A 14,912-nucleotide genomic window follows, 5' to 3' on the forward strand; every position below is an offset into this window, starting at 1 on the left:
TCTCAATACTTCTAAAATTAATATACACATAGTCAAAAGTATGGCAAAAAAAAAACTATAGTAACTCATAAGATTTTTTTAATTTTAATTAAAGATCTCGAATTTAAATTCTGAATTGAAGAACAGATAGATACTATTTTGTACTATAGTCTCATTATCAGTACAAGTTTTTTGCAATTGGCATATACCGTGTGGCCGCCAAAAAAAAAATATCTCATAAGTTAGGTATAGTAATTTATAACAAATCTTTAAAGCAAAGAAGAAACAAAAGAGTGTTGGACTCATGTGAATATTCGTGTCTACAACGTGTGGAATGATAAGTATTTGAATTTTATTTTTTTCATACTGAGGTGGCATACTACATATTAATTTACTTTAGTATAATGGGAAAATATTTTTTTTACAAAAAAAATAAAGTAAAATTGATAATTTTATCGTAATTTAAATGTAAGCTCTTTTAATTTTCTTTTATTATTGTGCATGAGTGAAGCAAGTTGGGTGGAAGGGGTGTTAAGTCTTCTAATTATAAATTAGCTTTTCTTGTTAATATGGACATTGAAATAATAGTAATTATCAAATATGATGTAAAATATTTGCTTAGTAATAATATTTAAAGATTATTTGTCATGTTCAACAATCCTATTGGCAATTCATGAAGCTGACTTAATTCTCACTTTCATTATATGCTTGCTACCTTTTCTTTTATGTCATCCTTTTCTTTTATCCTTTTTCTTTTTACCAACATTAATAAATAATATCTTGAGATCATATCCAAAAGTATGAGTCATATTCTTATCCAAATAGAGATCCTATTGAGATCTTATATATTAAAAAAAAAAAAAGATGGTTATGGGTTGGAGTGTTGACTAATAAAAAAATTTATATTTGAAAAATATATATTGTGGAGATAAGGATATTAAGATGGATGTATGGTCATAGTATGAACAGTCGATCAGAAATTAGAATATTCAAAATAAGGTGAAAGTGACATTCGTAAATCGTGGAGGATAACATAAGAAAAGCAAGACTAGCTTGGTTAAGACTAAACATATAAAGAGAAAATGTGATGATGCACCAGTGAAGAAGTGCGGGAGGTTATTGATAGAGATTACGTGAAGAGATAGGATAGCAGATTAGTAGGTAGTATAGTGTTGTCTTAAGCTCCACGTGTATTAGAATAAAAGGTTAGCAGGTAGTATAGTGTTGTCCTAGTTAGGGTGATTGATGCTTACCAACATATTACCTGTATTATTGTAGTTTTTGTTTATTATGTCCATCTGTATTTATTATCATTTTTGATAATTTATTTGAGTATATTATTTTATTATATTTGAATCGAAAGTATTTAAGATAGAAATAAGGTGTATTTCACTTAATATGTTATTGTTATAGATGAAAAAGACACACCTAATATTTAATTTATTTAGAAATCGAATTTAATACCTTACGATTCTCAATCTATTTGATTGAATACTAGATGGAGTGTGAATGTATGATAACAAAGAAATACTTCAAACTCAACTATGAAGTTATTTTATTTTTCATTCGATATTTCATATTCGTACCAATGAGCATCAGAAAGTCTCTTAATAGTGTTTTTTGTGACTTCATTTTCAAAGCTCGAATGCAAGATTTCTTGTTAAGAATGAATGAACGAGTAGTTTAACATTAAAGACAGCCTCTACGGTCTCTCTAGAGTGCAAAGAGAAATTTTCAAAACCAAAACTCAGCTCTAAATTCTGATTTCTTTCTCCCCTAAATTTCATATATAATCCCTGATTTGCAATGAAACGGTAAATATTCCTCAATTCTTAATTTTAATTAAAATTTCGAATTTAAAACCTGAATATGATGAATTCATGGGAACATTTTATCTCATAACTCGAGTTTGAACTTTAAATATGAGCTCATCAGAAGCATTTCATCTCATAATCTCGAGTTTGAGCTTTGAACATGAGATCGGTGAAAGATTTTCTTCCATAATCTCAAGTTTGAGCTCTGAATATGAACTAAGCTATTTACCTCCAAAGTGGGATATCCAGACCCAAATAATAAGCAAAGCAGAGAAATAGCGAAAAAAAGGCAAGAATTTTTAGATTATAAATCTATGTGCAGAATCAAACTCAACTGTAATTTCATCTCTATATAGAAAAAAAAAACAATAAAAATTATCACACAAAAGCACTTAACTTGCAGCAGCTACTTCCCTCACTGGCGAGGATTTCACCGGCGGCGAAGGAGGAAGTCGAGAGGAGAAATTCCTCAAAGGAGCAATTTCTTCACTATCATCATCAAATCCATCTTCAAAATTAAGCGAATAACTCATCGGATCGTAACGAAACTCAGTAGAAGCGTGTCTCTTGTGCCGATTCGATCCAGTTCCGACGAAATTCAGAACATTTAACACCTTATCTTTCAATTTCAGAAGGTTACTAGATTCTTCGTTGTTTACCCAAATCAGCGCCGGATTCTCATCAGACGATGACGGCGGCGGCGGAGGACGGCGGTGAGGGAAGCAACAAGACAAACAGAGGGAGTTTTTGAGCTTCTGCTTGAGATTTGGGGGTGAAGTTAGAGAAAAATCATCGTTTTCGTCCATTGGAGCTGAGAATTGAGATTGAAAATGGCGAAGAAAAATTGGGGATTTTACATAGAAAAAAAAAAAGACGAAAAGGGACAAATTGGCCTGTTTTGGTTCCCACTGTTTTGTTAACAAATTTTATGTGCGGCTATTCACAAGTGGTGTGGTATATACTCGCTCCGTTCCAAAATAGTTATCGCGTTTTAATTTTAAAAAATTAATTATATTTATTTAGACATTTAAAAAAAACTAAACAAGATGTGATGTATATTATAAATTTTTTCATCATTTAAAAAATATCTTTTAAAATATTAATCAATATTTATATTATATCCTACTAGAAAAGAAAAATGTGATAAGATTGAAAACATTTTAACTAATCTACAAGGTGTCTATACTATAAAATAAAAGATTTTGAATTTTTATTTTAAACTAGATAAAGGATGTCCGTGCAAGCTATTTTCATTATAAAAAAAGGCTGATAAGTGGAAAGCATTAGCAGGATTTAAAAAGTAAAATTACAGAAATAACCCCACTTATTTGGAATAAAGTACTCTGCATTGGTTGACCCCACGTGGCATTTTTCATTGTTTTCGTCGGACGGAAGAACCATCATTTATATAGAATGATGATAGAACAAAATGGTTAGTGTTATTTAGAGCCGTCAAAATGGATTTGACCTGCAAGGTCGGTCCAATCCAATTCTTGAATTAAGTGGGTTGTGTCTGATTTTTTTTGACCCATTTAAAAACAAATTTTTAAGCCCAGCCTCACTTTGCTCGCTAGCCTCATAGGCCAAATTCGCTAGTCTCAGAGGCTAGCCCGTGGGCTATGAACATTTAAAAATAGGAAAACTTTCACATATAGTCACTTTAAAATAATTAATTACTCTCCATAGCTATAGTTTGATAATTATAATTTGTAGCTACATGTTATATGGAGGAGAGAGAGAGGGGGAAAAGAGTGGGAGAAAGGTGAATCGTATATGTATTTGGTTAGATAATTGTATATTATACATTTGTATTTGTATATATGGCGAGCGAGATTGGGAGAGGGAGGAGAGAGGCGAGCGAGATTGGGAGAGGGAGGAGAGAGGCGAGCGAGATTGGGAGAGAGAGAAGAGAGGCGAGTGAGATCGGGAGAGGGAGGAGAGATGCGAGGGAGAAAGGTGAATCGTATATGTATTTGGTTAGATAATTGTATATTATACATTTGTATTTGTATATATGGCAAGAGAGATTGGGAGAGGGAGGAGAGAGGCGAGCGAGATTGGGAGAGAGAGAAGAGAGGCGAGTGAGATCGGGAGAGGGAGGAGAGATGCGAGCGAGAGAGGACAGAGAGTGGGAGAGAGATGAATTATATATGTATATATTTGTATATAACTGTAAATTATACATATACATTTGTATAAATGGCAATCGAGATTGAGAGAGGGAGGAGAGGGGCGAGCGAGAGAGGACAAAGAGTGGGAAAGACGTGAATATATATATAGTAGTGTTTTATTTGTAAATATTTTATCAATAAATATGTTAAAAACATAAAAAAAATCAAGTCTTTACACTAGCCTTTTTTTTTTTTAGGAGGAATGATTGAATGATCAACATTTTTTTGCTAAATCTTACGTTGACTATTATGTATTTTGGTAAGTATTCACCGAAGTGTGAGATTCATAAATGAATTTTTGCAAGTATTCGCTGAAGTGTGTGATTCATAAATGAAAATCTGTATGTATTGATATCCTGTTCATAGACGTCAATATTCAATTCTCTTAGATACTCCTTCTAAAAGCGTAATATTATTCATTATTTGGTTGAAATATCAACCCGTCCCAACCCGTGACCCGCTTAGGGCTGGGTTGAGCCGCTGTTTTATTGACCCTTTAACTAAAAGGGTCAGCTCACCCCAACCCATTTAACTCTCTAGCCCGTTAAAGTTGAGTTGAGTGTGACCAACCCATTTTGACAGCTCTAGACCGTCATTTATTCAATTAAATGCAAGATAAAATAATATTTTATTTGAGATTATTATACTTTACGTCACATCAAGCGAATTTTATGTTATTTTTTTAATGAATGTATCAAATTTAAATGTGCAAATAAAATTAACAAATATATCAAATCTAAATATGACAAATAAAATTAAACGGAGGAAGTAATTCATAACCAATCTTAAGGACTAATTACTTTTAAATTAAGAAATTAATATTTGAACTCATTTGACTATTAAAAAAGTCACAAGTTTTGATCTCATATAATTGTACTTTAAACCAATATTCAAACTTCAAAACAAATATAAAAAGGTAATAAAAGTATAAATACAAAAATAGAACAAGTACATTTCATACAAATTTCATAAGTTAAATGATAATTACGTTGTATTTCTACTCTTTTTCAAATTATAAAATCTCTTAACATTTACGGATTTTATATGCATCACTCAACGTTTTCCAATATATCACATACTGATTTCAAATATATCATTCAACGTCGGATACATCATGTCCCATTACATTGCCTTTGTTGATGCAACACACGTCTCAATAAATCGTTCAAAAATTTAGATACATAACTTTTACTAATACAAGACATTCCTGTCCCGGTAGATCGTATAAGAGTGATATATCTGAAAATAGATGAAGTGAGATCTTTTGTATTTTTTCAAATAGTAGAAAAATTTAAATATATAATAAAATAAATAGTAACTTTCACATATAGCAAACATAAAAATCATATTTGTATACACTATAACTATAGTTTGCATAATTACGCTCCATAACAAACATAAATATGTATATTTCGCTATACGTATGCGAAAAAGAAAGCAGTTGTATAATTTGATATACATGTAAAAAATCAGTTATATAATTCATTATACATATACAAAAAGAAACAATTATATACAAAAGATCAATTGTATAATTTGTATATGTATAATTTCAGAAAGAGAGAAACACAAAAGAAAACGAGAAAGGTGAATATTTGTTTTGTATAATTATAAGTGTATAGGACGAAGATATATGTATTTGCATATGTGTATACAATTTTCACTCACTTTATACAAACAGAAACACAATTTATACATTTCATTTCTATTTGTATAAGCGAGGAAGGCGAGCGAGATCTGAAAGAGGGGAACGAAAATATATGTATATATACAATCTACTCTCGCTTTATACAAAAACAAACACATTTTATACATTTTTATTTGTATAAAAGCAGAGAAGCGAGCGAGACTGCAACTAAACGAGAGTAACGAGCAAGATTACATGAGGGAGAGAGGCAAAAGTAACAATAGTATATCTGTAGCATTTAATTTGAATTAATAGTTTATTATTACGTACAATTTTTTCTAAAATAAATTGTGTATTTTCGTAATTATTATTTTTTTTATGAAAAAAAAAAAAGCAAGGTGGATTTAGGGTGGGTGGGAGTAGTGGGGGTGGGGTGTGATTTGCATTTCGCCATTTCCTGGGAGGTTCCCGGGCAGACAGTCAAAACTCCCAAATTCTTTGTTTCCTTAATTTGTAAGACATAGACTAATTTAGAATGTTTAGATCTGAACAAACATTTTAAAAAGAAGAGGAAAATTCAAAATCCCATTGGATAATTTCTTGTTCTTGTTCTTCTTTCTCAGTAAATTTTGGTCTATACATAAACCCCATATACAGATTGACTCAAATTACATACAAAGATTTGATTTTGAATACAGATTGACTCAAATTACATACAAAGATTTGATTTTGAATACAGATTGACTCAAATTACATACGAAGATTTGATTTTGTTTGTATGAGATTGTAAAAACATGATGGAACTCAAACCCCTTAATTCAGTTCCACCTATAAAGCCACCACCAGGTCACAATCTCTTCCCAACACTCAATCCACCAGAAAAGACTCTAACTTTCCACAAATTTTTGGTCCTATTCCTTACTTTTATAGCATATGCAGCTTTTCATGCCTCTAGGAAACCACCAAGTATAGTAAAATCAGTTCTTGGTCCTGAGATCAAAGCTCTAAATGGTACAGATAGCACCATTGTTGCAACTGGATGGGCCCCATTTGAAGGTGCTAGTGGGCCACATCGTTTAGGGGAGCTTGATCTTGCATTCTTGTTAGCATATTCAATTGGGATGTATTTTGCTGGTCATATTGGTGATAATATTGATTTGAGGATTTTTTTGACTGTTGGAATGTTGGGTAGTGGGGTTTTGGTGATTGCTTTTGGTTTAGGTTATTTTCTTGATGTGCATTGGCTTGGTTTTTTCTTAATTGTTCAAATTTTGTGTGGACTTTTTCAGTCTATTGGGTGGCCTTGTGTTGTGGCTGTGATGGGAAATTGGTTTGGGAAGGCTAAGAGGGGTTTGATAATGGGAGTTTGGAATTCAAATACCTCTATTGGTAATATTATAGGTTCTCTAGCTGCCTCATCTGTGTTGAGTTTTGGTTGGGGTTGGTCTTTTGTATTGCCTGGCTTATTCATTTTGGTTGTGGCAGCTTTGGTTTACTTGTTTCTTGTAGTGAGCCCTGATCACATTGGTCTTGAATTGACCTCGAAGGAGATTGAGATGAATGTGGAGGGAGTTGCATTGGTGGGCTCAGAGACGGGTGAAGTGGAAGAGGAGGGATTTGTGGAACCCGAAATGGAGGGTGCTGGTGCTATCGGGTTCTTACAAGCCTGGAGGTTACCAGGCGTGGCACCATTTGCGTTCTGCTTGTTTTTCTCCAAGCTAGTGGCTTACACATTTTTGTATTGGTTGCCCTTCTACTTGAGGCAAACAGGTACTTACTTCGCGGAACTTTTTCTGGGAAAACTACTTCTTTTGTGTTATGTGATTGAGTTTAGGATTGTTCCCTTTTATTTTGCTAGTTGTAAAACACTGCCGTCCTAAGTTCTGTATGAATAACTTGACTTGAATGATTGGAACTTGTTACTTTGCTCTTACATTGGAGTGGTTGAGAGTTGGGAGACACATATGGTTGTTGCATTCGACAGTGTGTTCATTTACTTCTGCTAGAATGAGAATTGAGGTCGCAAAGCTTTCGGTTTGGCACTTGAAACATTTATGATGTTCAAAATTAGATCTTAATCTGCTGATTTAGTATAACTATTAACCTGTAATTTCTTTGTTTATGAGTGAAGTACTCCCTGTTCTATGTTGATGACCCAAACAAACATTTGTCCTGATGTCCGGTTGTGTAAAAAATTTAATCTTTGTTTGAGCCACTCCTACCATGGGTTGCATGCTTGAAATTTTGTTGTTGTTGCAGTTGTTGCTGGTGTGCAGCTGTCTCACAAAAATGCTGGGATCCTTTCGACAGTTTTTGATATTGGAGGAGTCATTGGAGGGGTTTTGGCAGGAGTTACATCCGATATAATTGAAGCTCGTGGGGTTACTTCCATTGTGTTCTTGTTGTTATCAATACCTTCTCTTCTTTTCTATCGCGTATATGGAAGTGTATCTATGTTTACCAACATTGCTTTGATGCTCATTTCTGGTGCACTTGTCAATGGTCCTTACTCCCTTATCACCACAGCAGTTTCAGCAGATCTTGGTACTCAGAGCCTGATAAAGGGGAACTCTCGTGCATTAGCTACGGTGAGTGCAATTATAGATGGTACTGGTTCAGTAGGGGCAGCTCTCGGGCCCCTTTTAGCTGGATATATTTCAACAAGAGGATGGAACAGTGTATTTGTTATGCTAGTTCTTTCAATATTCATTGCAAGCCTATTTTTAATCCCTATCGTGAAAAATGAGATTAAAGGTAAGCTGAACGAAGGCAAATGGCTTTGGATCAGCGCGTTTAAAAGGTGATTCAGAACCTCTCGAAGGCAAAGCTACGAATACCCCTTTTTGAAAATGAAAATGGTTCTGGATTTGAACCTTTGAAGTAGTGCAGAAGCTCCTATTCTTTTGTATAGATACTTAAAGATCTCTATAGAAGAGTTCAACAGTAGACTCGCGAAGCTGTTATTCTTGTATGTCCTTTTTTGGATATCTCATTTTTATCGATACACATTTCACAGAACAGTGAATACTTGTTATATTACTCTGTACTATTCAACTGACAAGAGTATCATTTTGGTGCCTTTTCGCGTTTCTTGTAGCATGAGATGGATGTGTTGCTGTTCTGTTGAAACATATTAATGAAAGAAATTTATGTTGATGTATGATCTGAAACCTCAATAGTTGCTGGTATATACCATTTTCTTACTTTGCATGTTGCTACATTCAATTGTGATCTGTTGTGCTTGTGAAAGACATGTATGGAGATTCTGTCTATTGAAGATTCCAGAATCTGTAAGAGGAGGAGAGAGAATGCATGCATGGAGATTTTAACCGTCGGAGATTCAAGAATCTATGAGAGGAGAGAAAGAAGGCACATGGTCAAAGATGATTGCTGATGATGAGCATGTAAACCGATTACTGTAATGTTGCTCGAATTCTCCAAAAAAAATATTGCTACACCATGTGCAAAAAGTACTTTTCGGAGGATCACACACGCACATACCCCAATACAGCAGAAAGTATGAGTCATATATTAAGGTCATTACCAACGAAATATTTCGTGTTTCAAACAAGTTAAGGTCAACTACATTAACCGATTGTGATGAACTGACATCCAACACAAAGCTAGAAACATACAATTACTTTAATAATAAAGTAGTATATAGCTATATATTATTCAATGATAATCTAATGTTTATGCTACCAGAAGATGAATTTTAATTGTGTGCCCTTGTAGTAAAGGGTGCATACAATTGAAGAATGAATTATTTACAATTTTTTGGTTCAATGGCTTGCTCATTTCTCCATCAAGCTTTTATTCCATCTGCTTCAGTTCTAAATAGGAACATTACAAGGAAGAACAAATCCTACCTCAGAAATATATTTACAAAGTCGAATTCGTTCTCAACTGTTGCCTAGGTTGATTTGTTGTACGCGATAGCTCTACCCTTCGAGTAAAGATTTCAGATTCTGAAGCCCCTCGGCAGAGATACACTTCCTGATTCTTGATCTTTGGAATACGACAGGTGGTGGTGGCTCGGAGTGAAAACATACCATGACTACTGTTAAGTTGTCTATGGCACCGCGTTTTTTGGCCTCATCTACTATTTCCTTGCAGCATAATTTTACATTGTTGTGTTCTTGTAGTCTCCTCCGGGCAAAATCCACTGCGTTTTGGTTTCTGAATACGTCCCATATTCCATCACTGCCAATGATCAGAAACTCGTCCTCCTTAGTCAGCGTAAGCAGCTTTAGTTCAGGTTCAGCACTCAATGGACCACCTTTGTCAGCTTCCTTCAGTCCCTTAATGTGCCAGTTACCCAGTGCTCGGGTCACACCCAACTGTCCATTCAAATAGCCATCATCGACAAATCCACCCAAGGACTCCACACGTGTTCTTTCATTGACACAACAAGGTCTGTGATCCTTTGACATTTCTATAGCCAGTCCACCTCGAGAGAGAACAGCTCGACAGTCGCCAGCATTTGCCACGAGCAATGATCTGCCAATCAGATAATAGTACAGAAAGATAAGAACTAATACTAGACACTGATCTCCCAATGTAGTTCAATGAAGATATATTTGTAAGGATAAAGAATGAACGAGACCAACAGAATTCCCTACTTGAAGAACTATATAACTAAACAAGTCAGCCTATGGAGTTAGCGGTATTTACTTGGATATGTAATATGGTTCCCGGTATTACTAACAAACTAAAGAAAGCTTCAAAAATACTAAGACAACATGCTGGTTGATTGAACCTACGTTGCTCAGACTCTTCAAAAATACAGTCGATTGTGTATTGGATCCTCCAAAACTATGCATATTTGGAGGATCCAACATGGGTGCGGCAGCATTTTGGAGGGTCCGAGCAACGAGGTATTGGATTATAAATGAGAAGACAGGATGAAGAGAAAATAGTGAAGTATGACGAGGTCAATATGCAGGGACTGTTACCTTCCAAATATCATAGCAGTGAGTGCAGTTGTGCCTGAGGACAAGGCAGAATCGAGAGAGCATGACTTGGCAAAAGCAGCATCGGTCTCCAAAAAAGATTTACTCACCACTTTTTCTAGCTTCAGAGGGAAATCTGCATCCTCAACGATGATTCTTGGTAGACTGTCGCGTACAAATAGCGCTGCTCCCTTTCCACCATGTCCATCAAAGACCTGTCACTAAAACCATTTGCATCAGAGGTCGAAGAATATCGAATACTACATATGCTACGAATTGTAGAAAGTTTGGCTTGTTACATCTTTTGAGTTCTCCTCCATCTCCTATGGAAATCCTATTCTATATAAAGGCGAAAAGTGATTCTCAATCAAAAACTAGAAAAGTATTAGACAACATGTTTGGTCCTAAATGGCTAACTAATAAGATAAGTCTTGTACACCTACAGGTCCAAGTGTGAGCTCCTATGCGACACAGCCACATAGGTGATATGCTTAGTGTACTGAGCTCAGCAGCTTCATTTTCGAACATTAGTGACAAGTATAAACTACAATGTCTCATGGTTTTTGTGATTCTCCGGTGTGGTTGGTTGGACTACAATTCTAAATAATCATGGTATCTGTTTGGCTTCTTTTTTATGCGAGCAGGGGTCATGATCGGGTATGCAAGATTCGAGAACTCCAGATCACCAGTCATCACAAATGCTTTTTACATAGTTATATTTGATTTTTATTACAAATCTTGCGCTATTTTGCAATGGCAGGAATACCTAACCCTCTCAAGTCTCACCCCACCCCCACTCAAACTTGGCAGAGATTATTAGTTGCACATCAAAACTAGTCATTGTCCTAAATCTCCCCTGGATTCGGCTATTTCATAGCATTTACACCGAAATTCTTTTATCAATACAACAAACAAATCTTAAAGTGAGCAAAGAACAAATGCACATTCCTAGTAAATTGAGTAAATATTCAAGTACGAATGGTCGTGATGTTCTGAGTTTAAAGAACTTACTCCATAGAAGGAGATAGCTTCCTCACCACTAATACTATGACCAAAGTTCTTAGCCATGTCCGCAATACAGATATGAGTATCTTCCATATCATGACGGCCTCCAATATCAGACCACTCTCCAGACCTAAGAGTTGGGAGGAATTTATTGAAGAGTATATGCTGACGGTCTGCAATAGTCGTATCCTCAGATATACTTTCCATCTGAAGAACAAAGGAAAGAACTTAATTGTAAGGTAATGAATAAGTTCACAGGCATGTCACAATCAGCTTAAATGTTATACTGCTGTTCAAGTGAACTTTCTATTTAGAAACGAAGCTAAAAAGAGTTATTTCAGCAAACAGTACAGGAGCATAGGGATATGAAGGTGTGATACGACTCAACTATGTTCTCGGACTTTCCAAAAGTGCTGCTGCACTGTGTCGGATCATCCAAAAATGCACTTTTTTTGGAAGACACGACACACATCTGAAGGTATTTTGAAGAGTTCGTGCAACACAGGTACAATCATCATGAAGAATTTACATCTATGAAAAATAACTTTTGACCAGAAATACTAATAACACTGTATAAACAGATGAAAAAAACCCTACCAAATCCCACGCTTAACGGGAAGAAAGAATCCCGAGAAGTGAAAATTACAAAAGCAAAACACCCATAATTAATAAATAGACCATCTAACAAAAGTTGACAAAATCAAAAAGGAAAAGAGAAAGAGAAATCAAGAAAAAGACATGTTGAGGTAGAAAATAGTAATGGAACATGAAAGCCACAAGCCAGCATAATAACAAAAGATAATTGAGAACACCATAATTATTGCTCCATCAAAGTACATCTCCAATAATGACAACACCTTAAAAAGAAGAAGAAAAATCAAATCTTGCAAGATGATTGAACAAAATCCCAAATTGACTAACTTCATTATCACAAACAGCTCTTAACATCCACTTGCAAATCCAAAAACAGCTCTAAAGCATAATTACAGCAAGAAGTACACCTCAATCTATACAAATATATGAACCCTTTATATCCATATACCAGGAAAAAAAAAGGCATGTCGCGAGATTACTTTTAAAAATCCCAAATTGACCTCAACATCAATTTACAAACCAAAGAACAGATCTAAAGCATAACTATAACAAGTACACCTCAATCTAAAATAAGCTTGAATCAACTATATGAATCCTATATATACATATACCATAAAAAATGACTTGCGAGCTTATTGATGATCCCAAACACACTATACTAGCAAGTAACAACTTTCCCTTTCTTTGAGCCAAGCATCCATCAGAAACAAACTCTCTACCCCAAAAAGATAGCGGAAAGTCCTAGATCAGAAACATCCTCTCTACCGCACAAAGGTAGAGATGTAAGGTCTGTTACATCCTACCTACCCAGGTCACACTTATGAGATTATACGGGATGTGTTGTTGTGGTAAACAAGTAACACCTCTCAATATCCATTTGCAAACTAGCTAGCGGAGTCGAGAGTTTCACTAGAAGTATTAATAATATAAAAAAGTAAAATCAAGTGAATTCAACATCTACCAATGTAAACAACATCAACAACAACAATACCTATGCTTCAATCCCAAACAAGTTACGGATCGACAATATGAATCATCACTTCTTCATTTAAGCTCATCTCATACATACATGAAGAAAGAGTAAACACATGAAGAGATCAACGAATTCAACAACTACCACATATATACAACACATCAATAAAACCTAAGATTCAATCCAAAACAAGTTATAGATCAACTATATGAATCATCACTTCTTCATGTAAACTCATCTCACACATATATAAGAAAGGTAAACACACTAAGAAATCAAGGAATTCAACAACTACCACACATACACAACAACACCTATGCTTCAATCCCAAACAAGTTAGATATCTGCTATATGAATCCTCACTTCTTCATTTGAGCTCATTTCATATATACATAAAAATAAAAAAAATTGATCTTTAGTGTAAACATGGATTCAGAGAAACCCCTTGTAGCCCTAACTCCACCCAACCCAACAAAACTTCGCCCAACAGGTAAAAGAGATCCAAAAAAAAAATCATTAATACCTACAAAATTGAAAATTACTATATAACATATATATGATTAACAAAACAGATCCTTACTGGGAATGAATTTCTCATCACAGCATAGCTAGAAGATGAGTGTTTTTCAAATTTCTCTTTATGGGTATTTGAGAATTCACTTTCTATTTGTAACGATCTGATCTTTTCACTGCAATCAGTCTTGGAAATGTCCAAATTCTCCATATCCTCACTCACTTCCTCTGAATCTTGCACACACATTACTGTTTAATATCAGTTTTAACAGGAAAAATAATGGTATATATATATATTTTTTCCACTTTATTTTCTGCAAGTTGTTAGGTGATAAAAAAGTTTGCTGAAAGCTTTGTGAAGGAATAGAGAATATCAAGAATTGAAATTTTGATGAGATGATTCTTGGAATATGTAAAGGGGTCAGATGAAAATTGATAAATCAAAGATTATATATAAACTCTGTATAATATAATGTATATAAATACATATATACAATATACAATATAGAAGAGAGACAATGAAAACTTGAGAAGTTTCCAGAATTATTATTATTTTCAATTAAAAAAAAGTGGGGTGTATTACTGTGAAAAGCAATGTAACAGAGGCTTCTCTATTTGTTTTTTGAGGTTTTTAGGTGTAATTACTTTTTTCCTCTTTTAATTTTTATTGGTTTAGTATACTTTTTATTACTTTATGGGAAGCTTTGGGGGTGCTGGTGGGTATATAATAAGTTAAATTTGACATTAACTAATAATCCTTCCGTTTAATAAAGAATGATTTGATTTTTAAATTTTGTGGTCTTAAATTAAAATTAGGTCAAATGTACAAAATAACTCTTTGATCTTGTGGCCTTAAACATGTCAAGTAAAAAGCTGAAATTAAAATATTATCAAAAAAAGAAAAAAAATCATTATTTTTTAAACAAACCAAAGGAAAAGAATGTCATTATTTTTTGAACGGATGGGTGATTAAATATATTTTGAAAATATATATTTAGATATTTATTTTGATTTATTAGTATTTTGTGAATATCTGATGATGAACGTGATACCTAAATTTTGAAAGTGTCAAAATAATTATATAGTAAAATATAATATTTAATTGACAGTCTGAAGACTAATTAAAATATTTACTAGTCACTTAAAGATCATATTTGAGTGTCTATTTATATATTATACGAATATAATGATTCATTATCAAAACTTAGAAAAGAAATAGAAGGACAAAAGAAATTTACTAAGGATTTATCTTTATATATCATGCTAATGTGTGATTTAATATTT

General features: G+C 33.9%; 3 protein-coding genes across 3 annotated transcripts; 1 reads left to right on the forward strand and 2 right to left on the reverse strand.

Annotated features, from left to right (window-relative positions):
• Nucleotides 1–2,185: 2,185 nt before the first annotated feature.
• Nucleotides 2,186–2,599, reverse strand: LOC101250190 (uncharacterized). The gene has a single exon (XM_010315540.2). It carries the CDS (start codon nucleotides 2,597–2,599, stop codon nucleotides 2,186–2,188), a length of 414 nt encoding a protein of 137 aa, XP_010313842.1.
• Nucleotides 2,600–5,997: 3,398 nt separating this feature from the next.
• On the forward strand, nucleotides 5,998–8,751 carry LOC101249891 (putative glycerol-3-phosphate transporter 5). Its single transcript, XM_069292543.1, has 2 exons — nucleotides 5,998–7,361; nucleotides 7,851–8,751. Exons 1-2 carry the CDS (start codon nucleotides 6,386–6,388, stop codon nucleotides 8,393–8,395), a joined length of 1,521 nt encoding a protein of 506 aa, XP_069148644.1. The 5' UTR covers nucleotides 5,998–6,385; the 3' UTR covers nucleotides 8,396–8,751.
• A 481-nt stretch (nucleotides 8,752–9,232) lies between these two features.
• On the reverse strand, nucleotides 9,233–14,231 carry LOC101249434 (probable protein phosphatase 2C 27). Its single transcript, XM_004251726.5, has 4 exons — nucleotides 13,696–14,231; nucleotides 11,555–11,755; nucleotides 10,547–10,758; nucleotides 9,233–10,091 (listed from the first exon to the last, which is right to left on the reverse strand). The coding sequence occupies exons 1-4, from the start codon at nucleotides 13,873–13,875 to the stop codon at nucleotides 9,533–9,535; spliced, it is 1,152 nt and encodes a 383-aa protein (XP_004251774.1). The 5' UTR covers nucleotides 13,876–14,231; the 3' UTR covers nucleotides 9,233–9,532.
• Nucleotides 14,232–14,912: the final 681 nt, after the last annotated feature.

This window comes from Solanum lycopersicum, chromosome 12 (genome assembly GCF_036512215.1).
Source record: "Solanum lycopersicum chromosome 12, SLM_r2.1".
NCBI classification, from domain to species: Eukaryota; Viridiplantae; Streptophyta; class Magnoliopsida; order Solanales; family Solanaceae; genus Solanum; species Solanum lycopersicum.

Coding starts and splice junctions, on each gene's coding strand:
- LOC101249434 (XM_004251726.5), bottom strand. CDS start 13,875: ATGTGTGTGCAAGATTCAGAGGAAGTGAGTGAGGATATGGAGAATTTG. Junction 11,756..13,695: donor TGATGAGAAATTCATTCCCA/GTAAGGATCTGT, acceptor TTTGTTCTTCAG/ATGGAAAGTATATCTGAGGA. Junction 10,759..11,554: donor AAGCTATCTCCTTCTATGGA/GTAAGTTCTTTA, acceptor TTTTAGTGACAG/GTCTTTGATGGACATGGTGG.
- LOC101250190 (XM_010315540.2), bottom strand. CDS start 2,599: ATGGACGAAAACGATGATTTTTCTCTAACTTCACCCCCAAATCTCAAG.
- LOC101249891 (XM_069292543.1), top strand. CDS start 6,386: ATGATGGAACTCAAACCCCTTAATTCAGTTCCACCTATAAAGCCACCA. Junction 7,362..7,850: donor CTTCTACTTGAGGCAAACAG/GTACTTACTTCG, acceptor TTGTTGTTGCAG/TTGTTGCTGGTGTGCAGCTG.